We start from the raw sequence: 26,404 nt of genomic DNA, 5'->3' as shown, positions 1-26,404 counted from the left end.
TTTATGTCTGTGAGAGTGGTATGACTGAATTACTAAATACCTAAAGCAGGCTGGGTTTAATATGTGTTTCCTTTTTTATTTTCTTTTTCTAAACAAAAAGCACCCTAACAATAAAGCCTTTGTAAATATCAAGCATATATACAAGTTTGACCACCAAAGCATTTAGCTGTCAAAGTAGAAGGACTGTTAACAGATCAGAATGTCTTGCAGTGTTAAAAATCACCCAGGCTCTGAGAAACAAAATTGAATTTGTAATTAAAAACTAACAACCAATAAATTGAAAATAAACTGCAACTCCTCTGGCAAACTGCATCCTTGTTGTAGATATGTCTATGCCTATAGGACAGATGCTATCCATTGCACTTGCCACTCCTTCTTGTTATTGTCCTTTGCTTCTTATCACTTAGTAAGAAGACTTTTTGTATAGTTGCTCTTGGCGTGGCTCTTCCAGATTACATTGTTTAGGTAAAAATTCACGTTCTGCTGTTTTACCTCTATATTTGTGGAACCCCCAATGTTTTGCTTTTGTTTCAGCCTCCTGACCTGACTTTCTACCAGTGAAGCACAGCCTTCAGCTGCACTCCAATGGGCTTTCGTTCGTTCTGGGGAAACTGACTTGTCCCAATGACAGTCAGTACTGGGAAACATTGTTTCACTTAGTCTTTTGAATGTGTTGCCACTTTTGGCAACTGTAATTCATTGTGCAAAGTACATTATTTACTGTGCACTGGGGTCCTTGCGTATCTTTGGGGTCTAGACATCCCTTTTGGATTTTTTGGTAACTGGATAAGGTACCTAGGAGTAGACTGGTGGCAGCAGAAGCTTTTTGTGTATGTGTATTAACTTTTACTGAGCCATACCGCGTTTGCCGCATTTGGCTCATGACTGTGGCTAGTGTCCATCATGGCCATGCCACAATGACATAATGTCTTTTGTCTTCTCCTGAGGCCATTTTGTCCTTTGGCCTTCCCCTTGCTCTTTGTGACCCGGGGAGTCCTTATTTGAGCATGCATTCACCCGAGAAAGCTGGCGCTTTTCGCAGGCTAACGCGTTTCACCTGTGTGGATAACCAGGAAGTGGGCTGGGAATGTCTGGTCCCAAACCACACTCCTCGTGCCAGGATGTCTGGTGTGCATGAGAGCATGAGAGCTGCAGTGGTCCCATGAGTGGGGCAAATCTCCACATTGGCCAGCTGGGTTTGAGCACTCACTGGAATCTAGGATATGAGAAGGGGCTCTGCGTGCAGACCTGCAGATCACACTGAGGTCCGAATCGACCTCCACAGAGCCAAGTATCAAGAAAAGCAAAGCAGATCCAAGGACTGTCCAGAACCGCTGTTGTCCCGGTAGAGCCCTGCTTTGCACTCGATCTCCAAAGACCTGCAAAGGTGCTTCAGCCCCTTTGCATGGTGGGACCAATTACTCTCAATATCTCCTTGGTGTCCTGCTAACAAGCCTTCACAGAAGTGTCCCTGGACCCTCCAGTGGACTGCCTTCCTTTCCCCTTGGCACCCGTGCTTGGAGCGTTGCTATATTGAGTTTTGGCATGAGCTGTGAGAGAACCCTAGTTCGCACTGGAATGCACCTTCTTGCCAAATCTCACTGTCCCTACTTCTTTAGGCCACGAGAGGGAAGGGCGCGTCCGTCCGAGAGACTTGGGTGCTCATACGTCACTGTGTGACAGTGGCGGTCGCAGCTGGTAACTTTCCTGCCTTTCTTGAAATGCCTTGAGACCAGCTGCAGTAGTGTTTTCTTTGTCCTGCAGACGAGACTACAGCCCCTGATGTAAAGCGGCCCTGCATTTGCACCCGTAGCATCTGTGCAATTTGAAGCGTAACCAAGGAGGGGATTTTGTAGTCACCCAGAGTGAGCTAAGGGAGGTGAATTATCATACCACTTACCGGTGGCCCCTAGTTCATCCATCCCGTTTTACACATGAAGGATCACTTGTAGTCCTTGTTTGACTTGGGGGGGCTCTTGCTTCCTATAGTTCAAGACACCTTTGTTCTCCGTAGATGGTATATTTTTAAGAGTAATGATTCAGTCCTTCTGTGCGTGCTCATCCAAGACCTCAGACCATCTCCAATACTCCTGTGACTTAGCCTTGACTGCTCTCCAATCTACCTTGACTTGCCCTGGCTAACTTCGCAGAAGTGTTCCCTGTTTCACTAAACAAGGGTTGCCTCCTGAACATCTCTTCACCAAATCAGAGTTCAGAGGTCCATTCTAATAACATTCAGCTTGTTTACCCATCTGATGCTTCTGTTAGGTTTGAGTGCACTTACCGTGGTTGCACATGCCTCTGTTCTGCTCTGCTACCCGTGCCAAGACTCTGCTGTACTTTTGCAATTGTCTAAGCAACACTTAGACTGAGTGGCACTTGTCTTGGTTGTAATCGACAAGCCTCGTGTCCATTGGAATTTGCGTGGTCATACCGGCATCAGTTGCAGTCAGCACTGCTACCCTTTGCTAAACTTGTCTGCAGTGTGTTCAGCTCCTTAGACCATGTTTGGTTGCATGTGCCCATTTGCACTTGCCTGAATTGCTCTCAATTTGGTTGTACTTTGAGGGGCTCCTGTACATTGCATTTGGATCTGTTACACTTGTCTCAGTTACACTTGGTACAGCACACCTACGCTGCAGTTGGGATCAGCTGCACTCGGCGCACCTCCTCCATGCAATAGTGTTTTAGCTGCAATCTGCTTATTGGACCATGTCTGGTTACACTCGGCTCAGATATTCTTGCAAAGACTCTACTCTGTTTCACTTGGCTTGGTTGCACGTGGCATTACCTCCGCTCTGTCTCAGCTGCTATTGAGTCTCAGTTGCACTCCACGTGTTGGGCCCTGTTTGCTAACACTTGGTCCAATGAACTTGGCTGAACTCTACTCATTTACAAGAAACATGGTTGCACATAACACCCGTCTACTATAGTACCTCACTTGGCGTGTTGCAATCAGGTGACTTTCTCTCAATGTTGTTACACTTGGCCTGGTTATCCACCATTGCATTTGGCTCATGCACTCAGTGCATGTTCACTCAACTTGGTTGCATTTGGCGCATAGAACGTGCCTAGACTCTTCTAAGTTACATGCATCTTGGTTGCCCTTGACACAGCATCCCTCTGCTGTTGTATCTCATATGCACTTGACTCTGTGCACTCAGGTCACTTACAGTTGACTTGTTTACACTAGGTGTGGTTACCCTCCATTGCATTTTGCTTGTTTCCAGACTCGTTGCACTTGCCTCATTTGCACTCAACTTGGTTGCACTTAGCAAAGTGCACCTCAACTGCAGTTGGCTTCACTAAACTTGGTCCCAGTGCACTTGGCATGCATCTCCTCTCCAATACCTTCTCAGTTGTGCTGTGCTTGTTGTACCCCGCGTGTGTACACTTGCTTTGGATACACTTGTCTGGACTTTACTCAAGTGCATGCAATGTGGAGTCACTTTGCACTGCACCCCTCTGTTGTACTGTCTCCCTTGCACTTGGCTGATTGCACTCAGGTCACTTTCACTCAACTTGTTTGCACCTGCCCTGGTTACCCACATTATATTTGACTCATTGCATTTGGCTCATTTTCCACCACATTGTTTGCACATAACACAGTGCAAGACCAATGCATTTGAATTCACTACACTTGATACAGATGTGTCACACATCCCCCTGCTAGCATGTCTTAGTTACAATCTGCTTGTTGGAAATTGTTTATTTACACTCGCTTCAGATGCAATTGTTTGGACTCTACTCAGTTGCATGCATTGTGGTTGCACTTGGCATGGCACCCCTCTGTCATACTGTCTCAGTTGCACTTGGCTCACATTCAGGTTTTCTTGCTCTCCACTTGGTTACACTTGGCCTGATTATCCTCCATTGCACTTGGCTTGTGCCGAGCTCTTGCACTCAGCTCATTTGCACTCAACTTGGTTGCACCTGGCTAAGTGCACCTCCACTGCACTTGGCATGCGTCCCCTCTGCTATACTGTTTCAGTTGCACTCAACTTGCTGTACCCTGCTTGTTTACACTTGGGTAAGATGCACTTACCCAGACTAAACTCAGGTGCATGCAATGTGGTTTCACTTCACAATGCACCCCTGTGTTGTTCTGTCTCAGTTGCGCTTGGCTCATTCTACTCCGCTCGCTCTTGCTCAATTAGGTTGCACTTGCCCTTGTAGTAGACTCACTGCACTTGGCTCATCCTCCCTCAACTTGTTTGCATGTGACACAGTGCTTCACTACACTTGATTCAGATGTTTCACGCATCCCCCTTCTAGCCTGTCTTAGTTGCACTCTGCTTGTTGCAACGTGTTTGTTTATACTTGCTTAAGGTGCACTTGTCTGGACTCTACTCAGTTGCATGCATTGTGACTGCACTTGGCACTGCGCCCCTCTGTCAGACTGTCACAGTTGTATTTGGCTGACAGGTTTGCATGCTCACAACTTGGTTACACTTGGCCTGATTACCTTCACTTGCACTTGGTTTGTTGTCGAGCTTTTGCACTCAGCTCATTTGCACTCGCTTGTTTACACTTTCCGCAGTGCACCTCTATTGCAGTTAGCTCGCCTACACTTGGTGCAGATGCACTTGGCTGAACTCTACTCAATTGCACACGTCTTGGTTGCCTTGCCACTGCATTGTTTTGCTAAACTGTCACAGTTTCCTTTGGCTCGTAGCATCCGGTTTGTTTGCACTCAACTAGGTTGCACTTGACCTGGCTCCCTTCCATTGCATTTGTCTCGTTGCACTTGTCTCAGTTGCACTTGGTATAACTGCTCGCGTGCACTTGCCACACCTCCCAGTCATTTCGCTCGGGTTGGTTGCACTTGTCGGACACTGTACGGCTAATCCCCGTAGTCCCACGGTACGTCTGAACTCTCCCTCCCTCTATCCCGGCCCCAGGCCTCCGGGAATCCCGGGCTCCGCGGAACACGTCACAGTACCGCCCAGCTCTGCATTCCGCCGGGCCAATGGACGATCTCGGGCCCGGGGGACCCGCCCACGTGACTGGGCCCGGGATGAAGGCTCCGGAGCTCAGGCGCGCGCAGCACAAGGAAGGTGAGCACGAGCCCCGGATCAGGCTTTGCAGCGGCGGCAGCAGGAGGCATCGTCGTCCGAAAACAGCACGACAAAAGTCCGCCAGCCCCCGGACCTGCGTCTGTCTCTGGGGGAGGAGTCGACCTGTCACCCTCTCTCCACGGGAGGGGAGTGGGAAGCAGCTGGGAGGCTGCCCCGTGCGAGTTCCGCACAGCCTCAGTGTGCAGAGGCAATCACAGTACAGCCTGGGACCCTACTCTGCTGCTCCTGTTCTCCGGATCCGCCTCTGACAGCTCGGCGAGGCTGCCTCTGCTCCAGACTCGCTTCTGCTGCAACCACTGCTGCACTGGCTTCAGAATCTGCGGCACCAAGCCCAGACTTTGCGGACTTGTCTGCAATCGCGCTGCACTTACTGGGGTCCCGCCGCACTTCTTCCGGGCTCTGATCTGTTTCTGCAGCACTTCACCAGGCCGCCTGCCAGGCACCCCTCTTCGGCTGAACCCCGTTCTCGGATTCTGTCTGCTGCACCCCATTTTTGGAACCCTTTCTGCGGCACTTCTTCCAAAACCGGACCCAGGTCGGCTGCACTTAAACTGGCCCAGCACTTCCCTCCGGGCGCTGCGGCACTTTCTGCAAGTTCTGGCTCGGGTTGACTGCACTTGCGCAGGTTCTTCTGCTCCTCCTGCAGGTTCGGGTTCCCTCCTGCTGCCCCCTCTTGGCTTTCTCTGCGGTGCTCGCGCGGCGGGGGCCCGGTGACACTGCCCCCTCCCCCGGAGGAGGGGTGTGCCGGGTGCAGCCGCCTCCGGGGCGCAACATGTTCCAGCCGGCGCCCAAGCGCTGCTTCACCATCGAGTCGCTGGTGGCTAAAGACACGCCGTCCCCCGAAGAGCCGTCCCCGATCCGGCCGGCGGCGCTGAGCTATGCGGGCCCCCCTATGCACCCCTTCCTGCAGGGCTTCCACCACCCGCACCCCGGGGGACACGGCGAGCTGCTCTTCCCGCCCGAGGCCGGCGGGCCAGGGGTGCAGGGACCGCCGTCCCACCACCCGCACCACCAACACCCCGGGCTGACCGGCCATCATCACCACCTGCCGGGGGCCCCGCTCTTCGCGTCCGCACAGCAGCGGGGGGACCCGGCCAGCTTCTACCCCTGGCTGCTGCATCGGTACCGGTACCTGGGCCACCGCTTCCAAGGTAAGGGGCTGGGGGCAGAGGGCCAGAGAGGGGGGTGGGGGGAGAAAAGGGTGAAGGGAAACCCAGAGAAAAGTGGGGCGTAAAGTAAGGGGGAAAGAAAACTCGGGGTGTGCGAGGGAAAAGGAGAAAAGGGAGAGGCGTGTACGAAGTGAAAACAAGGTCAAATAGTGGGGAAAATAAACATGAAAAGGAGTAAAACTAAAAGCAGCTGAAAAGTGGAAAAGAAAAATGAACGGGCAGAGGGAAAAAAAAAACAGGGAGCGTAAAAGGGGCAGAGAGATGAACAGGACAAAAAGAAACAGCTAACGACAAACAAGACAACTAAAGAAGCACAGTTGTAAAAAGACAGACAATTAAAAAGGGGGTACAGAAATGGGGCAGTGGAGAACCTGTGTGGAACGGGGGGCGTGAAACTGAATGGAAACGAAAGAGGGGGTGGGCTAAAAGGTCAGGTGAAACGGGAGAGAAAAAATAATAGTCATAAACAACGGGTTAAAAAACAATTCGCGTGCCAACTGTTCCGGGTAAAAAAAAGAGAACGAGCCCAGGCGTTAAAACGAGAGCGGGATAGTGGATCGGGTAGAAGTGAACGGGAAAAAGTGGGGAGAAAAGAGCGAAGCGGGGAAAAGAGGAGCCAGAACTGGAGAAAGAGGGGCTGCACTCGGGGGCCGAAGAAAGAATTAAGGACAGAAACGAAGGAGGCGCTTCTTGCAACTCCAGAAAAAGAAGGGGGCTGTGTGTGGGGGGGGAGGGGGTAGTGTGAAGGAAGCGAAAGAGTGGATACATGCGTGGGGGTCAGACAAGAGCAAGGGGAGTCGGGGGTGAAGGGAATCCGAGAGGGGAAAACGAAAGTGCCCTGGAAATAGAAAGTTTGGGCATTTCAAGTATTGGGGAGAAAAGGGCGAGCCTGGGGGCCTTCTGTGGTATTAAAGGGGGGCTGGGGGCAGCTTCCCCTTGCCCGCCAGCCTCTGCGGGGGCACTCCCAGCGGCCTATGATCGTATTTTTCGGGTGCTGTGCTTCGCATCATGGGGAGGGCATTCCCAAAACGAGTGCTGTTGACAGCTTAACTAAAACGGGCTCCGATCGCCCCCACCCCCTTCCCTCACAGCTGGGCCCGATGGCAACACGAATGGGACGCATGGGGTGGGGATTAGATTAGCAGAGCCCCCACCCCCCCCCCACGCCCGCAAAATGAGGAGAAATTTCCTTTTAATAAAGCAATCACAAGTATTGGAAAATTGTTCACGTGTGAAATGTGCGCAGCTTTTTAACAAAAATAAAAATAGCCCTTTGCCTGTCGGCTGGGCCGGGCTGCAGCCCTCGGGCCATCGCTGAGAATATTATTGTCTAAAACAAAATCATAAAATAAAAAAATGAAAGTTGCCCCTAAAACGAGGACGGCGCTGGAATCGAATTTAAACTAAAAACAGATGTATCGTAGGGTGCCTTGCACGACAGCAGTGGCTATTATGCACGTGGGGCGATTAAAACAGAGTCATTTTTTTTTTTTTTATTCCTGAAAGGCGATCAGGGCTGTCTAAATAAATCAAATAGATGGAGATCGGGAAAACAAAGAACTAAAAAGTCGATCTCTCGGTCACGGGAGTTCGCCTTCCACGCACCGTTTAACCCTTGATGTCAGCCCCAATCCCTGTGTTTTCCCAATTAAAATCATTAGCGGGGCGGCGATGGGCTCAGCGCGTTTCCCATTAACGCCCGGGTCTGTATATCCAGCGCCTCGATCACGCTGGCGAAATTGACATTATCCGGAGTTAAACGCCCGCGCCGCCTTTGGTTGCCCAACAATAATAAACGGCGGCCGTGGTCGCCCGAACGATTCCCTTTAAATGCTGTTTAGAATGAACGCTTAAAGCGATTTATGTTCGATTAAACGCCTCCTCCTTTTAGATCGGTGTCTGAAAAATAAAATGACAGCCGAGCAAGACAACAAAGTGAAAGCTTAAAGGCGTGGGGGGCGCAGTACCCCCCCCCCCAACCTAACCCTCCAACCCACAAATGACAGAACATGTTGGATGGCACGGGTGGGTTCAAAGGGTCGTTGGGTATCTCCTAGCCTCGTATAATCTGAATTATGGGCCCTGGGTGACAGGTCAGCCAGGGTAGAAGTCTCCCTAAACGGCTCAGTTTTGGGTTGGGGGGGGGGGCAGGGTGGGAGCTCTCCTCTCCCCCACATTTTGTTGGGTTTAAAGAGAACCAGCGAACAGGGGAAAGGGGATTGGAACTAAACAGCGGCCTGCCCCGTGCAGTTGCCTTAAAGTTGAACTCAGGTCACACATCTGTGGGGGGGAAAAAGAGGCCCAGCCGTGTTCCTAATTCCAAATGGAAACCCGATTTCACGCATGCGGGGGGTAATCAATAACAGCGTGTTATGGGCCCTGCCTGGGGGGGTGGGAGGGGGGCGGTGATGGCGAGTTGCACGGCTCGTGGTGGGACGCACACCGCACCGTGCTCCCCCGTGGTGCAGGGGAGCCAGGAGTGGGATGTGTCTGTTTTAAATGCACCTATATTCTGTGTGCCCAGATTCAGTGGGTTGAAGGTTTCTGAAAAAAGGGGCTTCGGGTGCATTCGGAGCTCCGAACCTGCCCCTCCACCCCCTTTTCAATTCCACCTGCCGTGACATGGTGTGCCAGTTTCGTGAGAGGAGGGTGAAGCGGTGTTCTGAGTCCAGGATTAAAATAAATAATAGCAACGTGGGTTTATTTGCAAATTTACCGACAGCGACGTAAACGTGTCTGTTAGAAATACAAATAAAACACAATGACAACGCATAATAATAATTGTACTGCATTTCAGATTAAATCAGAATTAAGGTTTGATAATATGGCAGCTATAATTCGGTTGTCGTGCGGATTCTGTCGATTTTCTTAGCAGCTAAAACGTCGTTTCCGACGATATTTTGGGGTCGGTCTTAATGACACGTTAATATCCGTGTAAGACAAGGCCACGCTGTGGGGCTCTGCGCTGCATGTTACTACTCTGGCACTTTGTGAGGGCTTTGGAGGGGAGTGGGGGGGACACCGTGTGTTATTCTTTTCAGCTGTTTATTCCGTTTTGCTCATTCTTGCCGTCCATGCTGCCCAGCTGGTGTGGGTATGGGGGGGGGGGGCACTGAGTGTTAAGTTTTCTGCTTTGTTTATATGTGTGCGCTTCTCTTTGCCAGGCGGCGACACGAGCCCCGAGAGCTTCCTCCTGCATAACGCCCTGGCGCGGAAGCCCAAGCGGATCCGCACCGCCTTCTCGCCCTCGCAGCTCCTGAGGCTGGAGCACGCCTTTGAGAAGAATCACTACGTGGTGGGCGCGGAAAGGAAGCAGCTGGCGCACAGCCTCAGCCTCACGGAAACTCAGGTGAGGAGGGGGCGACCGCCGGGCACATGGGGGAACTCGGCCTTGCTGGGAGATGCGGGGTACGGGGTGTTCTGCGGCCATGAATTCACCGCCTGGGCCGGAGTCTCGTACTGGACTCCCTCGACCATCGGCTCTCACGGAGAATTCTGTGTTAAAAGTGGCGGGTGGAGGACATTAACGGATCAATAGTGCACTAAACACTGCATTTTCCCGTCTGCGCGACACTCGGAGCGCCTAGAAGCGTGAAGGTCGCTACTTGCCGCAACGGGATGCCATGCGCACTTTACTGCAGCGCAACCTCGCGCAGCCGGTGTGTCGTGCAAACCGCTGTGGGGTGCACGTTGGAGATGGAATCGTGGACCAGCCGCACCACCCACACGGACAGGGTGGGCACAGCATCTGTGCGTGCCCTGCGCCGTAAGATAGAGGGGCCAGCTGCAGGTTGCGGGGCGGCCATGCACAGTTCGTGTGTCCAGCGACGGGGCGGGGGGCAAGGCTTGATCACACGAGTGTGCATTCTCTGGCCTGTGTGCACGGAGTGAGGGAGCCCTGACTGCCCAGGCCGGAACTAAAAGTCACTAGTAGCGCAGCGCAAAACTCTGTCAATACACAACCATCGGGCCTGATTTACACCGGGGTTTTCAATGGGGGTTTCCCACTGACAACACCTTTGTACTTAGGCCCAATAGCATCACTAAACGGTTATGTATTTCGGGGTGCAAGGGAGCTGATCAGGAGAATAGAGTCAGATGAGTGGGGGGCGGGGGGGTTTACAGTACGACATGGCTAATGCGTGGTGTCATCTTTTTTTTTTATATATGGGAATATACATGCACGTGCGAGACTATATATGTACAATCACGTAGGCCTATACCATATGTGGTGTGTACACATATTTACAAACACAAGGCCTAAAACAACTGGCGTTATACGCATGTACAGGCAAGGGCCTACGCAATTCCTGGTGGTACGTCTAGAATATACACACAGAGACACACACACACACACACACTTGTGTTGATGCAGTGTGGTGTGATTTATACGGTTGTCTTTGAATCCTTCACACCTGATAGTCGCCTTCTTGGCGGAACTATTAAACCCCCAACCCCCCTCCCCCACACACACACTCGTGCTGCCGTGCACGCTTGCGCGTGAGTTTGCACGCGCACCGCCTCCGTGGCCCCGAGGTTTTGTAACTTGGGGATCCCCTGTGGACTTTGTGGCGTCGGCGGAAGGTCGCCCTACCCCCGCCGCGCCATTCAGGACTGCAGTCTCTGTGCGCAAATGTGCGCGCCGTCACGCGCGTTTCACGCTACGCATGGAAGGGGCCAACCTCGCTTTAAATCCCTGTATAACATTGTGTTTTATTTGTCATTGACATAGCGCCTCTTCACATTATTATAGTCTCACGGCTCTGTATGGCATAAGCAGGTGTGCCCGTGTAATGGCACACACCCACAAACAGCCAACACACAGTACAGATATTAACACACACCGCTCGGCTGTTTCTATATTTGGTACGCATAGTCACTGAGGGTTTTATAATGTCAACCCCCCACTGGGAAACAACCTGTGAATACGGGCCCAGGTCACAGATGCCTGTGTGTTCATGCGTGTCTGTATAAAGCCGAACACCCACACAGTACATGACAGTGCATGTTATGGGTGGGTATACACACTGCTCACGTGTGTTTTTAGAAATGTGTGTGTTTGTGTACCGATGTCTCCGCGTCTGTATGCATGAATATATATATATATACAATTATTAATGTATCAGTTTGTCTATAAAGCGCTTGAATCCTGCTATTATTAGCCGACTAAGGGCCCGATTCATGGATTTTTTTTGCACGGTTCAAAGTGACTTTGCACTGCTGAAAAGTGACGTTGCACTGCCGACACAAACCCCGATTCAAGTCAGTGCAGTCATTTTTTCAGTACAACATGACTTTGCACAGCAAAAATACACGCTACCCCCATGGATCAGGGTTTGTGTCGGCAGTGCAGGGTCGCTTTGCAGCGGTGCAAAGTCACTTTGAACTGTGCAAAACATTCCACCAATCGGGCCCTGAATGGCGCTTAGTTTGTGTACCTCGGAAGATTCAAGTTCTGAAAAGGGACTAGGTATTTGTTAAGTTGTGTGTTCAATGCTATTATTTTATCTGTCGGAGAGGAGCCTCCAAACGCACCCATTTTTAAGTTAGAGCAGTTGAAGCGTCACCAGGCCGATAGCCTTGCGCAGCCCCCCCCCCCCCCCTCTGACCGTTGCTGTTAGTCGTGTTATATAAAGTTTGCGGTAATGTTAGCGAGGCCGGAGCCGGGGTGCTTTTAAATAATCCCCCCCGCCTTCTCCCTGTGAGAGTTTAGAAACCCCTTTGCGTGCTCAGCACCGAACATTCCGGGCCGAAACCAGTGAATAACGCCCCCGTTAAAACCAAACAATGTCTTGTGTTGAATTTATTTTCTGAGTGCTCGTAGCCGAGAGCCCTCGTGCACGAGAATCGTGAACTCCTCGGAGGACAAAACTGCGGAGCGTCGATACCTCCTTTTAAAAAAAAAAGAGCGGTTCAAAGTAAACAGCAACAGTTTCAATGGGGATTAAGTTGTAACAGTGTTTCTTTGGCGGGAATAAAAGTCCGGGCGCTTTTGTTTTAAAAGTTCCAGGTACACAAAACTCTCCAGGCAAGGCCCCTTCTCCGAGGCTGCCCCCACAAGGGCCGGCCACGCTCGCTTGACTCGTTTCCAGGGGTGGGGGGCAGCTTTCTTTAAAGGTGCTTTTTGTGCGGCTGGGGTTCGGGGCTGCGGTGGGGTCTTTTGTGCTGGTGTCAGCCTCCCGCCCCCCCCATCTCCCATGGACTCAGCCCCCTTTGCCTCAAGAACGCGGAGAAATGAACCGTCCTGCCCCTCAATTAGCGCTCTAAAAGGGCGAATTAAAAGTCACCCCCTTGTTCCCTGCCAGGCCCGCCTTTCTGAGATGCGGGGCCTCGGAGGCCGGGGAAGCGGGCTGGGGTGCCAGGCTCCGATCTGAGGGCGCACTGAAGCGGGTGAACATCAAATTGTCCTAAAGCGCCGCCAGAGAACCCCAGATTAACTTTATCTGTGCATTTCAGGCGGGATAATGTCCGAAGGGGGCTTTCACTTAACATAAGAAACGAGCAGAACGTGCGCTCGCTGCCTGCAGCCCGGGAGAGGACCGGCAGCTGCAGCGCTCCGTAACCCTATCTGCGTCCCTCCAGGCACTTTCGCCGCTCAATAAAGCGATGTATAGATGGGCACTGCCCAAGCCCCAGCCCGTCTCGCTTTTTACTCCCCTCTCGGGGTCCAGCGTAAAGAGCCATCCGCGGAATGTTATCTCTCCCTTCCTTATAAAGCGCTTTTGCAAGTGCCTCGAAGGCCCAGGCGCGCCTAGGAGGGGCACACGACCCTCGCTTCACAAGGGGCGCATTTGCCCATCCTTCTGTCAGCGTACGCGTGTGTTGTCCCTCTCGAGAAATGGCGTGACTTTCTTAAAATAAGCAGGGTAGGGGTGCGGGGGGGGGTTACATAAATTAACACACCACGCAAAAATAGCCAATTCGTTCGTTTATGAGGAATGGTTGCGGATCTGGCGTGACTGCGGGGCCCTTAGTAGACCCCCTTGACCAGGGCACGACTTCCCAACGCTCGGGGGTCGCTTCTATAGAAAAGCGCCGCACACGGGCGAATTCGCGAGCATTCCCGGCGCGTCCGTACAGATAACGCCTTTGAACATGTGTGTTCTGTGTATAGCGCATATGTGTAGGGGCCTGACTTCCAAGGGATTGCGCCTTTGTATTACGGCTTTTGTAAACCAGGCACCGTATATATTGCAGTGTGTCTCTTTGTACACAGGTATGCATGTTTTTGTTTGTTTTCGTTCGCATGTATTTGTGTGTGTGTGTGTATATATATTTGCGTACATGGTTCTGCATATATATGTCAATTTCTACATGCATGAACTTATCTTTCTGCCTTTGTGCACGTGCATATGTATGTGTGCTTGGAACGCACGTGTGTGCACCCATGTGGTGTTAATGTGTGCTTGCATGAATGTATACATGTGCGGGATTGTCTGCACATTATAAACCCAACTATTCTATTCACGTGCCCGCCCCTCAGCCCACCCCCTGGCCACCATTATTGGAATAGAACCGGCCACCAGGGCCCTGTTGCCGCCGTGCCCTTTCCTCGCAGTAGATGTTGGATGTACAGTGGGGATGGGGCTGCATTTAAGCATTCGCGTATATGTTCGCCATGCTCGGTGTGCATTCAGCACAGCCTAGCTGTCCTGGACGCGTGCCTTTGCATGGAGAGGGTTGTGGAGGGCGGGCAGGGACCGCTGCCTTAATCTCGTGCCTCCAAGTGGAGGAAAAGTACAAGATAGCGTTATAGCCACCCCCACCCCACCAAAGCAAAGGCAGACCAAGTGCTGGTGACTGTCGCGCAAAGGCAGGCCCGTGACACTAACTTGAAGATGCACACGCCTCGTGCCTTGTGGTTCGATCCCAGCGCCGATGTTACAGACGCGCAGCTCTGTTCTCTTAGTACAATCGAGTATACATTAGATCACATTAAAAAAAGAACTGCGCCGCAGCCTGCAAAGTCAGCCATTGCGCGTGGTTCCAGAGATTGCTGGACCAATGCTGCCTGCTTTGTACAGTTTGACTTCCAAAGCGTTTTCCAATGCGGGTGTGCCATTGTTAAACGTTTTTTTGTGTGTGTGTGTAAATCAGGCCCTGTGTTTGTGAGCAATGCCCCCCAGCCAGTTGCCCTAGACGTGCAACGTCTGGTGTGGGACTGCTGGTGCAGCAGCACCCCAGTGCCCGCGTGGGACTGCTGGTGCAGCAGCACCCCAGTGCCCGCGTGGGACTGCTGCAGCAGCAGCACCCCAGTGCCCGTGCAAGCCTCGCTGGGTTGTAGTGCTCTTTAGAGTCGTGCACGGCACTGGTGGTGGGGATGTTGTGCAGATGCTTGTTTCTTGAAGGGGGTTGCATCACACTGCGCTCAGCACCCTCAGAGCCCACTCTATGAAGTCATATGTTATAGTGCAGTGTGCATATATACAGAAGTGGACTTGGGGACATCTTGAAACAGCAGACCATGTCAGATTGCACAGCAGCGCGCCAGTGAGATTTTATAGCAGCCGACTGTGGCAGTGGGCCTGGGGATATTGTCCATCCATGGGATGTGTGATATTTTGCAGTAATGGGCACAGTGATATTTTGCAGCAGTGGGCACAGTGATATTTTGCAGCAGTGGCCATAGTGATATTTTGTGCAATGGCTGGTGTGATATTTTGTGGCAGTGGGCCTGGAGATATTTTCTCTCAATGGGCACAGTGATATTTTGCAGCAGTGGGCACAGTGATATTTTGCAGCAGTGGGCACAGTGATATTTTGCAGCAGTGGCCATAGTGATATTTTGTGCAATGGCTGGTGTGATATTTTGTGGCAGTGGGCCTGGAGATATTTTCTCTCAATGGACACAGTGATATTTTGAAGCAGTGGGCACAGCGATATTCTTCTGCAGTGACCACACAATGATATTTTGCAACAATGGGCACAGTGATATTCTGCAGCAGAGAGCACATTGATCTTCTGCAGTGGGCACCGTCATATTCTGCAGCAGAGAGCACATTGATCTTCTGCGGTGGGCACTGTGATATTCTGCAGCAGAGAGCACATTGATCATCTGCGGTGGGCACTGTGGTATTTTGCTGCAGTGAGCACTGATATTCTGCAGAAGTGGGCACAGTGATATTCTGCTGCACTGTGCCGAGTGATTTTTTTGCAGCAGCGGGCACAATCCTATTCTGTAGCACTGGGCACAGTGATCTTCTGCTGTGGGCACAGTGATATTTTGCAGCAGTGGATGTTGTAGCAGTGGGCATTGGGATATGTTCTATCAGTGGGCACAGTGATATTTTGCTCCAGTGAGCACTTATATTCTGCAGCAGCAGGCACAGTGATATTCTGCTGCAGTGGGCACTGTGATATTCTGCAGAAGTGGACACTGATATTCTGCTGCAGTGGACACTAATATTCTGCAGCAGTGGGCACTGTGATATTCTGCTGCAGTGGGAACAGTGATATTCTGCTGGAGTGTGCAGTGATATTTTTTTGCAGCAATGGGCATAGTCCTATTCTGCAGCAGTGGGCATAGTGATATTCTGCAGCAGTGGCCACAGTGATATTCTGCAGCAGTGGACACAGTGATATTTTCCAGCAGTGGGCACAGTGATATAGTTCTGCAGTGTGCAGAGTGATGTTTTGCAGTAGTGGGCACTGTCTTATTCTGCAACAGTGGGCACAGTCATAGTCTAATGCAGTGGCCACAGTGAGATTATGCAGTAGCGGACTCTGATATTCTGTGGCAGTAGATGCTGTGATATTTTGTGGCAATGGACGCTGTGATATTTTGCTGCAGTTGGCACATTGATATTTTCCATCAGTGGGCACAGTGATGTTTTTCTGCAGTGTGTAGAGTGATGTTTTGCAGCAGTGGACACAGTCTTATTCTATTCTACAACAGTGGGCACAGTGATATTCTAATGCAGTGGGCACAGTGATATTATGCAGTAGCGGACTCTGATATGTTGTGGCAGTAGATGCTGTGATATTTTGTAGCAATGGATGCTGTGATATTTCGAAGCAGTGGGCACAGTGATAGTTTGCAGTCCTACACTAGGCCATGTGAGATTGTACACAGCACACTGATCGTTTGTGGCAGCCGGGCCTTTGAGATGTTTTAGCAATGGCTCTGCGAGATTTCTGGCAGTGACCCTCGTGATGTTTGCTAGGAATGCGCCTGGGGATATTTTGCAGTAGGGGGCTGGGGGTGTTTTGTAACAGCATAGCCCAGTGCAATTTTGCAGTAGTGGCCACAGTGATAGTTTTGCAGTAGTGGCTGCGGTGATTTTTTTGCAGCAGCGACCACAGTGATAGTTTTGCAGCAGTGGCCACAGTGATAGTTTTGCAGTAGTGGCCACAGTGATAGTTTTGCAGTAGTGGCCACAGTGATGGCTTTGCAGCAGTGGCCACATTGATAGTTTTGCAGCAGTGGCCATTGTGATAGTTTTGCAGCAGTGGCCACAGTGATGGTTTTGCAGTAGTGGCCACAGTGATGGTTTTGCAGTAGTGGCCACAGTGATAGCTTTGCAGCAGTGGCCACAGTGATAGTTTTGCAGCAGTGGCCACAGTGATGGTTTTGCAGCAGTGGCCACGGTGATAGTTTTGCAGCAGTGGCCACGGGGTTTGTTTTGCTGCAGTGGCCACAGTGATAGTTTTGCAGTAGTGGCCACAATGATAGTTTTGCAGCGGTGGCCACCGTGATAGTTTTGCATCAGTGGCCACTGTGATAGTTTGCGGCACCAGGCCTGGGGATAGTTTGCAGCACTGGGCCTGGGGATATTTAGTAGCAGCAGCTCCTGGGACAGTTTGCATCAATCCGTGCTCTTGATATTTTTAGTGGCAGCACCTGGTGATGTCTTGCAACAGGACCTATGATATTTTGCAGCCGTGGACCTGCAGCTAATTTTTAGTGGTGGGGTGGGAGATATTTAATAGTAGTGAGCCCTGTGATGTTTTATAGAAGTGGGTCTGCAGATACTTTCTACCAGCAGATCCCGGCGATATTGTGCAGTAGTGAGCCACGTGATCGTTTGTAGCAGTTGACGCAGTGATATTTTGCACCTGTAGCCCTGGGGATTTGTTGCGTCATTGGACAGCAGGTCCTGTGATATTTTGCAGAAGTGGAGGCTGTGATATTTTGCGGCAGTGGGACTGGCAATATTTTGTGGCAGTGGGCAGCAGAATGGGAGGCTGTGATATTTTGTGGCAGTTGGCGCTGTGATATGTTGTGGCAGTGGGAATGCAGATATTTTGCGGAAGTGGGAAAGGCAATGTTTTGTGGCAGTGAGCAGCTGAATGGGAGGCTGTGATATGTTGTAGCAGTAAGTCTGTTCATGTTTTGTGAAAGCAGACAGTAGGTCCTGTGATATTTTGCAGAAGTAGAGGCTGTGATATTTTGCGGCAGCGGGCTGGGATATATTTTGTGGCAGTGAGCCTGGGGATATTTTGTGGCAGCGGGCTGAGGGATATTTTGTGGCAGTGAGCCGGTGGATATTTTGTGGCAGCGGGGCGGGGGATATTTTGTGGCAGTGGGCCGGAGATATTTTGTGGCAGTGGGCCGGGGATATTTTGTGGCAGTGAGCGGGTGGATATTTTGTGGCAGCGGGCCAGCGATATTTTGTGGCAGTGGGCCGGGGATATTTTGTGGCAGCAGGCCGGGGGATATTTTGTGGCAGCAGGCTGGGATATATTTTGCGGCAGCGGGCCCGGGATATTTTGCAGTTGAAGGTTCCCTGGTAGTTTACAGCAATGGGTGCTGTGAAATTTAGTGGCAGTGAGTCTGTGAGTATGTTAAGGCAGCAGGGTGGGTGCGGGCCATGCCACAGGGGACAAAGATGGCACGGCCAGCTGTGGCAAGCTCTATATTACAGATTACAGGGGACTTCCTCATGCAACCCCAGATTCTAACGTGCGACTCTTCTCTCCTTCCCTCGCAGGTGAAAGTCTGGTTCCAGAACCGACGGACAAAGTTCAAGAGACAGAAACTCGAAGAGGAAGGTTCGGACTCTTCCCAGAAAAAGAAGGGCACGCACCACATCAACCGGTGGCGGATAGCCACCAAGCAGGCGAGCCCCGAGGAGATCGACGTGACTTCGGACGACTGAAGACCGCCCGGGGCATCCAGGACAATACTGTACGCGCTGCCCGTCCCACACTCCACCACATAGACATTGCGGAGGGCGGCGAGGCGCCCACGATCACACCGCGCGGCCGTGCGCCGGGAGTATCCGCCGGGAAAGAACGTTATTGATTATAGAGGGGACAGCCAGAGCCTGGCAGCACCGCCACCGACACGCGGCCCTCCCTGCCAAACTAGACCGAGTCCAAGAGGATTTGCCTGGTGTACTTGTTTCTTGCTGGTCCACTTAAAATATACAATCGCCAGACGTTTTGCACTTGACCGTTTTTTTTCTTCATTTTCAGAGAGAAATACATTCAGCCAAAATAAGTGTATACCTACACACACAAAAAATAAAAATGAAATTTTACTTTCGGATACTTAAACTGCATGCAGCAAGCAAAGGAACATTTCAAACCACGATCATTTTTTTAAATTTGAGGCCGGTTGCGTGTACTTGCGTTTTTATACGTATTGTTTTTGCAGCCTGTACACAAATGGAACGACACACGCAAACACAGTCTGAAGCCTCTGGCGTCCACGTAATTGAAGGTTTGAGGGGGTGGACCATGGACTCTAGCATTGCCGTCCCCCTAAACAAACGCAGAATTATAAACATTTGGGGGCGCGGGATGTGAAAAGCGGAGAATTCTTGGCATCCGAGGAGTTTAAGGGCAACGTTTGTCAGGTAAAAAAGAACATGTACAATGCCCAAGTGGAGTCAGAAACTGCACCACCCCCTGCACCCCCTTCCCCTCTTCCAGCACTGACCCTGTAATTTCAAAGACTTTTAGGACGTGGAAAGAAAGTACACGAACTGTTTTCTTAAATGTATTGCATACCCGGATGTACATATTTTTGTGTTTGTGTTAATTTGTTAGAATTCTAACACACGCGATACTTCCAAGAAGTACCCCCCACACCCCAATAAAGAATTATCAGTATGCTCGCAGAGTACACCTCTCTGTTGTGGCAGATTTTTCTAATGTGCTCGCTTGTGTGGGTTGTGATGGGCTTGTATTGTGCTTCAAGGCAGACCCGCCCAGCTTTTAAGCGCTGTCACGGACAGTGCTATTTACCCAGTTTTTCATATTGCTTATTACCTTCCTAATGGTGGCTCTTGAGGGGAGGGGTGGGGGGCAAGGGGGCATATGCCCTGCTGTGGACTCGTTGTTATTAGCAGAACAGTGTGCATTTCGTGCCCACGCGACTGGGTTCCTCTGCTTTGCCGTCGTGCAGGTTACGAGCACAACATGCGCACCATTTATTTTCAAGGATGGTTGAAAATGACAATCGCAACAAAGGCGAACACGCCCATTGCATGTTTGGGGGAGAGGGGCGTCTGCGTGAGCGCAAAGTGCGGCGGCTGTGGAACGAATGCGCCGAAGAAGTGCTTGCTTGGGGTCCTGCGGATGGTAGAAAGACAGAATGCATCCCCCGGGAAACTTAATGCTAAACTACGTGATTATGCTTTCTTTCTTTCTTTCTTTCTTTCTTTCTTTCTTTCTTTCTTTCTTTCTTTCTTTCTTTCTTTCTTTCTTTCTTTCTTTCTTTCTTTCTTTCTTTCTTTCTTTCTTTCTTTCTTTCTTCTCTTTCCTTCTTTCTTTCTTTCTTTCTTTCTTTCTTTCTTTCTCGCTCGTCCTCTCTTCCTTTCTTTCTCTCTCTGTATTTCTTTCTTTCTCTTTCGTGTCTCTTTTTTTCTTTCTTGCTCTTTTCATTCTTTCTTTTTCTTGCTCCTTATATAATTAATACTCATGCATATATGTAAATGTGTGTGTGTGTGTATATATGTATATATATATATATATATATATATATATATATATATATATATATATATATATCTCACTCGTGCATGCATATCTTTTGTGAAATGACAGTTCGGGTTAGGAAGATCCTGGCTATTCTCCGAGGAGTTTTAGGCCCCGCCTGTGCATTGCATTGTGGGTGACGTACACTTTGCATAGCGCTTCCCGGTGACTCTTTAAAGCGTTGTCATAGGTTTTACATTTACCAAATTAAAAAACAAGAAGTGTATGGACCTGAGGAAACTGAAGAGCGGGGACTGCGCCTTCCGGGAATCTACCTGGGGGTGCAGGCGGGCCCGGCTCTCTGTGCGCAGTCCACATACGCGCCGCAATTTGCGGAACGATACATTTTAAAATGGGATTTACTAATCTTTGAAGGAAGTGCTCGGAAAATCGAAAGCACCCTGCCCCCCCCCTAACCCCCCCAAGCTATGTGTAGTGACACCCAGGTGCTATTACACTGTCTACTGGTTCCACCTCAGGGGCGCTCGTGCTGCACCCCCGGGAAGGGCACCGGGTGGCACGGCGTAAACGTAGCGCCGCCAGAAGCCCTTGAAACCAGCAGCCAGTTTCCTGCGGCAGCCCCCGCCTCCGTACCCCTCCGACTGCGGGCCTTAATCAACCCTGTGTCCATTGATAGCCGAGCCCGGCCTGCTCTGTGCGGCTACAAAGGGCCCGGGCGGCTTTTGTGCGAGTGCAAATCAGACCCGCCAATTACCATAGCCTGGGCATGGCAGCGCCCCCTCCCACCCTGTAATCTCTTAATCCCCCAGCCAGGGGGGCTGGCTGGACATAATTTAGGACAATCTGACCGGCCCTTGCTCTGTGATAAGAGCCCGGTCACAAGTTAAAAAACACGCTCTGTTCTCCGTTCCTTACACGTGTTTGGCGCTATAGGGCGCCGGGGCGCTACCCGCCTCCTTCGCAGTAAAAGTCGCGTGTTTACAGTGTGTGTCCCCTGTGGAAAGAGGGCCGCCTGGAACTCCAAGAACAAAAACATTGAAACATGTGGACGTGAGACTTTATAACTAGTGCGCGTCATTACTAAGAATAACTCTTCCTTTCCACAGCTGCCATCTTCAGTTTCTGTAAATCGCAGTTCCTTTTTAATGCAAGCAGCGCGTGTTCCATTCAACTTGGAAAACCTTAATTACATGCAACGAATGTGTAGAAAAGCACACATTTGCCCGCTGCCAGGGGGTTCTTAATGTAGCTCGTTTCACATTAATTGATGTGTTTCAAAGCGCCCTTTCCTCTCGCGGCCTGTCTTTAAAACATTTTTTTAAAAAAGGCCCACGCAGGGCGTGGCCTATTCAGAAAATTAAGAGGTGTAACCACGATACGTGGCGGTGACCCCACGGCCAGTGACTGTACCCCACTTCCACAAGAAAGTTTCTGGACGGCGAGCCTTCTGTGGCACACGGCCTCTGTGAAAGTGTTAGCGCCAAGTGAACTTTAAAATGTGGTCTTGGCGCTATAAAAGAAAGTTTTGCGGAAATCGTATTTATATGGATTTGGGGGCGAGGCAGTGCATTTTAAATGTACCCTGGTTTTGTGGTGTAGCTTAGCCGTTTTCCGAATTAGCTGCGATCCGAACCCAGGTGGTGCTGGGGTGCATGTGCAGGTCCGTGTGGGCCCGGAGAAGAGGCACAACCTAGTGTCGAAAGCCGCTGTATAATTGTGCCGTTGTTCTCACCCCGTCCGAGAAAGTTGGGGGGCTCACACCGCCCCCCCCCCTCCCCGATACTCGGATCCCTTCAAAGAAAAGCGAAAGCGGCCCGCGAACCAGCCCGAGAAAAATACCTTTAAGTTTGGTTGAAAAAGCCGGCAAATGCGAACCTTTAAACGGATTTCCCAGTAATCGGCCCATTTTCTTTAAATAAAACGAAGTGTTTCTCATCGCGATAAAGAGCTTATTTTTGCAGGCGATCGGACCAAGAGGGCAATTTATTTTTTTGTTAAGCGTCCCGTGCGCCCTAAACAGCCTTCACAGAATACTATTAGCTTTGGGGAGAGAAGAAGGGAGAAAGCCCCCCCGCCCGCCGTCCCCCCAAAAGCTTTATTACAAGCCGGGCTTTGAAAGGCGGGGGATTAGGGCGCTGAATAGGGCCGACAATGGCGGCAAGAAAGGCGCTCATGGTAATAGGGCGAGCGCGCCGTGTATGCGGGCGCAGCGCGGCTTCATTAAGCGCCCCTATCTGGCGCAACAGAGGCCCGGCCGCTGAGGCCTCCCTCCCCCCCCAACCCACACCCCGAGGATTGCATGGCAGCTCTGTGCGCACCAGATAATTAGAGCTTTTCAAGTCGGAATTAAGATAAAGAAAGTGAGGCGGAGGCGACTCGCCTTGATCCGCCGCAAACAAATTTGGAGGACTTTCGAGCCCCCCCACCCCCCCACACACACACACCACCTCCAACCCCCTTCTTGCACCAATAGGCTGGGATCTGCTTGGTTATTAATGCCTCTTGGATTTAGTGATCAAAGCATCAGCGCGCACACGTGTGTGTGTGCGCGTGCGTACGTGTGTGGGCGCGTTCACAATATTTGAATATGTCTCTATATATTATAGGGTGGAGGTCGATACCCTATATTTAAGGTGAAACCGATGAAGCATTAAGTTTTAATGACATTGTCTCGGGAGGATAGCTCAGGGGCAACACGCTCGCATTGGAAGAAAGACAACACAGAGCAACACACAGGTCCCATTCCCGGGTCCACGCCTAGAAATCTCTGGGTATTAAGTGAGTTATATATAACCTATCATATCATAACATTCCATTGATAATAACCTTTGACTTGCTGGACCATCTGGTTTAAACATTCCTAAAAAAATGTCTGGCATGGGCCGAGTCATTCCACACTGGAATGTGTGTGTGTGTGTGATAGTCTTGGAAAACACTGCTGTGTGTGTGTGCATACAATCATGTTTACCTTTCATTATTATAATCAGAGCAGCTGCTTCCAAATTCATAATCAATGTGCACGATACCTCCTGGTGAATTTACACAAACACACATATATATGTGTTTATATCCCTGACATTTTTCCTTTCTCTGTGATTGGTCCATTCGTGGTCACATGACATGACGTCATTTCATGTCATTTCCGTTTGGAGAAATACCTGCCGTTCTTTGTTTTTTTTTTTGTCGCTTTGCTTATTTAGCTGGTTTGTCTGACCCTTGTAATAGACGCGGTGGTCAGAGAGCGGACTCAGCCTCGCGTCGGGGCGCCATTACAGAGACTCAAGAATTATGTTGGTAAATATAGCGTTCAGTGTTTGCCGGAAAAGAAATTACACCCTTGGTTAGCATCAGAGTTCCCGCATGTAACTGGTGTCCTACTGTATTTTGCCGCTTAGTGTTAGGTTAGGTTATGTTAAAGGTTCTTGTACCGCGCATTGTTGCCACCTGCGCGGTCTCTTGGCGCCCGCTCTATTAATTGTTTGGTCTAGTTTAATCCTCGCCCCACTGTATTTTGCTCCCTGGTTTGCCCACCATATAAACGGTTAGCCCCAACCCCATCACACTTGCCCTCACATCCAAACTATTCTGTGTGCTTTCATCAACCCTACTTACCTCGTTGGCTTATGGTATGAATCTTGTTTGCCATACGACTTTTTTTGTTTTAATGTGCGGCCCCCTCTTGCCCTACGCTCACCCCACTTCCCCGCTCCACACTCCCATGCAAACACACATCTATATCTCTGTATTAGTTGTACGACCAACAGGGACCCATGTCTATGTTGAGAAGATAAGTGTGTTGGATCAAACCACAGAGACAGCAGCCTAGCATGTTATACACAAGCCAACTATGCCACTCACACACAGCGATTTAAAGACTCTCCCTGCAGACATCACACAGCAGAACTCAACACTTTTACATCCAACTTATCTACCACTGTCTCAGCAAAAGCTACCACAGCACCACAGGCACATAAGGCCTTCGACCTGGGCGCAAATGACTCTTTGCCCAAGACACAGCTCATCTAGAAACAGACCTGCATGAGGAGCTCAGACTGCATGCAGCTACAAAGCTAGGTTGCAGTGTTCACTGGTCGACTCAGCCCTTTACCTCATCCCTGATAGGTCCATTCTCTCGGGAGGATAGCTCAGGGGCAACGTGCTCCCCTTGGGAGCAAGACGACACGGAGCAACACAGGTTCGATCCCCGGGTCTGCGCTGAGAAACCTCTGGATATTAAGCTCGTTATAAATAACCAATCCTATCATATCAATACATTGAGTACTGCATTGTGGGTAATGATGATGGTAACATTGGTCACCAAGCACCCTGAGACTGGATTCCTGGTGATGGCGGCACTATAGAAAACACCAGCATTTTAAAATCAGCATCTATATCAGGGGTTTGCAGCCTTCCTCCCCCTGGGCATGATTTACAAACATGTTTTCAATGGGACTTTCTCATGTTAAAACATCAAATGATTTGGACGATAACTCCTTTCAGGCTGCATGGTCAATGGTGAGGGATCCTGGGAGTTGTAGTCAAAACATCTGGAGAGCTGCAGGTTGCAGCCCCCTGACCTAGCCAAAGAAAGCTATGATAGTAGAAATGACCACTAAGTAGAGCGTTATAATGGAAGGGAAATGCTCAGATTATAAAGTACAGTGAAACAGACACGGGCAGCACAGGCACAGAGCAGGATCGGGCCGTACACAAGACATGTTTTTTTTTATAAGGCAGAGACGGTAAGATGGCTCAGTGGGTTAAACGCTCATTGCTGTGATCTGTGTTTGATCTGCAGGTCGCCAGTTCAAATCCCAGACAGGCCATCTCAGCTTTTCGTGTATCACAACGGATGGGTAACCCCTAAACCATGGAACTGGGAAACAACAAAATAGCACGAGAAAACCCCGGAAGGGGAAAGAAGTTCACATGGAAAAGTACTATATTAGTCAGAGTACTCAATTGTAAAAACTAGAGGCAAAGAAGAGGAGGAAGCTCAGACATAGATATTCACATTTTAATTTTTAATTTATTATCATAGTAAAATCGCATGATATATAAACATCTAAACATCAATGAAAAGGAAGAATTAATTTATGTATAAAATTGTTGTCAAATCTCATGCCTCGAAATATTCAGACACAATTAAACTACCACAATTCATAACCTTGTATTGATCGAGGTAAAAACATCACTGTCTCATTTATAAGTTGCATTCAAAGGATAGAATTGCTGTAAACCCAATTAATAATTGAGTGCTGATTGCAAACGAATGCTAACCAGGAAATAAAGTACTGGATGCAAAAAAAGTGCTAAGTGCTAAACTACCACAATTCATAACCTTGTATTGATCGAGGTAAAAACATCACTGTCTCATTTATAAGTTGCATTCAAAAGATAGAATTGCTGTAAACCCAATTAATAATTGAGTGCTGATTGCAAACGAATGCTAACCAGGAAATAAAGTGCTGGATGCAGAAAAAGTGCTAAGTGCCACCTAGAACATACTAATGCATGAGTATCAATATATCATTCAGTAGTTCTCGTAGATAAAATCTTTGTGTGATTCATAAGGGCTTGATTGTGGATCTGGAGTCTGTTTTGAAGACGTAGACCCTAAGTTGGTCCAAGATAGTGGTGCCGCAAAATAATTTTGATTCGATCCGCCACCCGAGCTGGACTGGTGATGCAAATTAATTCACATCTTAAAATGATTTGAACTCTTGATCGAAGCCATAAGGGACCCAGTTCTGGAAAAAAGAATCAGGAATGTTCCCACTGGGCTGTCCGGAATATTCCAAAATCGGTGTAAGCTCAAGCCAGGAGAAGAGGCCAACGGTTTCGGGACCGTAGAAGAAAATAGCCGTGGGTGCAAACCCCGGAGTACGCCTTTACTCTCGCCTCTGTAGACGGCCGCTGGAATCTCAGCTTTTCGGCCTTCCGAGATCGATAAATGAGTACCAATCCGATTGGGTAATAATAGCAATGTATGTAAATATGGCCTATGTAAAGCGCTTTACATTAAAACGCTATCCATAAACACATTATTATTATAACTTGTGATACTGTAGAGCCCTACTAGGGGGGAATATTTCAGTCTCATTCTTGTGCCATATATATTAAGATAACCTTTTTGTGTCGAGATGGATGAAATAATGTAACTATGAGCTGAGCAATACCCAAAGCGGTGTATCATTTTTGCAACAAGCACATGAAGCCACTTTCTCAAACTTGGTGATGGTGTGTGTGCTTTAACATTGCACCAGTGGCAAT

The 26,404-nt window shown here is 49.8% G+C and overlaps 1 protein-coding gene across 1 annotated transcript; it reads left to right on the top strand.

Moving 5' to 3' along the window:
• The first annotated feature begins 4,851 nt into the window (after positions 1–4,851).
• On the top strand, positions 4,852–19,311 carry EMX2 (empty spiracles homeobox 2). Its single transcript, XM_069611908.1, has 3 exons — positions 4,852–6,229; positions 9,412–9,596; positions 18,178–19,311. Exons 1-3 carry the CDS (start codon positions 5,851–5,853, stop codon positions 18,343–18,345), a joined length of 732 nt encoding a protein of 243 aa, XP_069468009.1. The 5' UTR covers positions 4,852–5,850; the 3' UTR covers positions 18,346–19,311.
• The last annotated feature ends 7,093 nt before the right edge of the window (positions 19,312–26,404 follow it).

Source organism: Ambystoma mexicanum, chromosome 8 (genome assembly GCF_040938575.1).
Source record: "Ambystoma mexicanum isolate Mex_15411 chromosome 8, UKY_AmexF1_1, whole genome shotgun sequence".
Classification (NCBI taxonomy): Eukaryota; Metazoa; Chordata; class Amphibia; order Caudata; family Ambystomatidae; genus Ambystoma; species Ambystoma mexicanum.
Note: the sequence above shows the minus strand (reverse complement) of the source record. Positions and strands in the feature narration are given on the sequence as shown.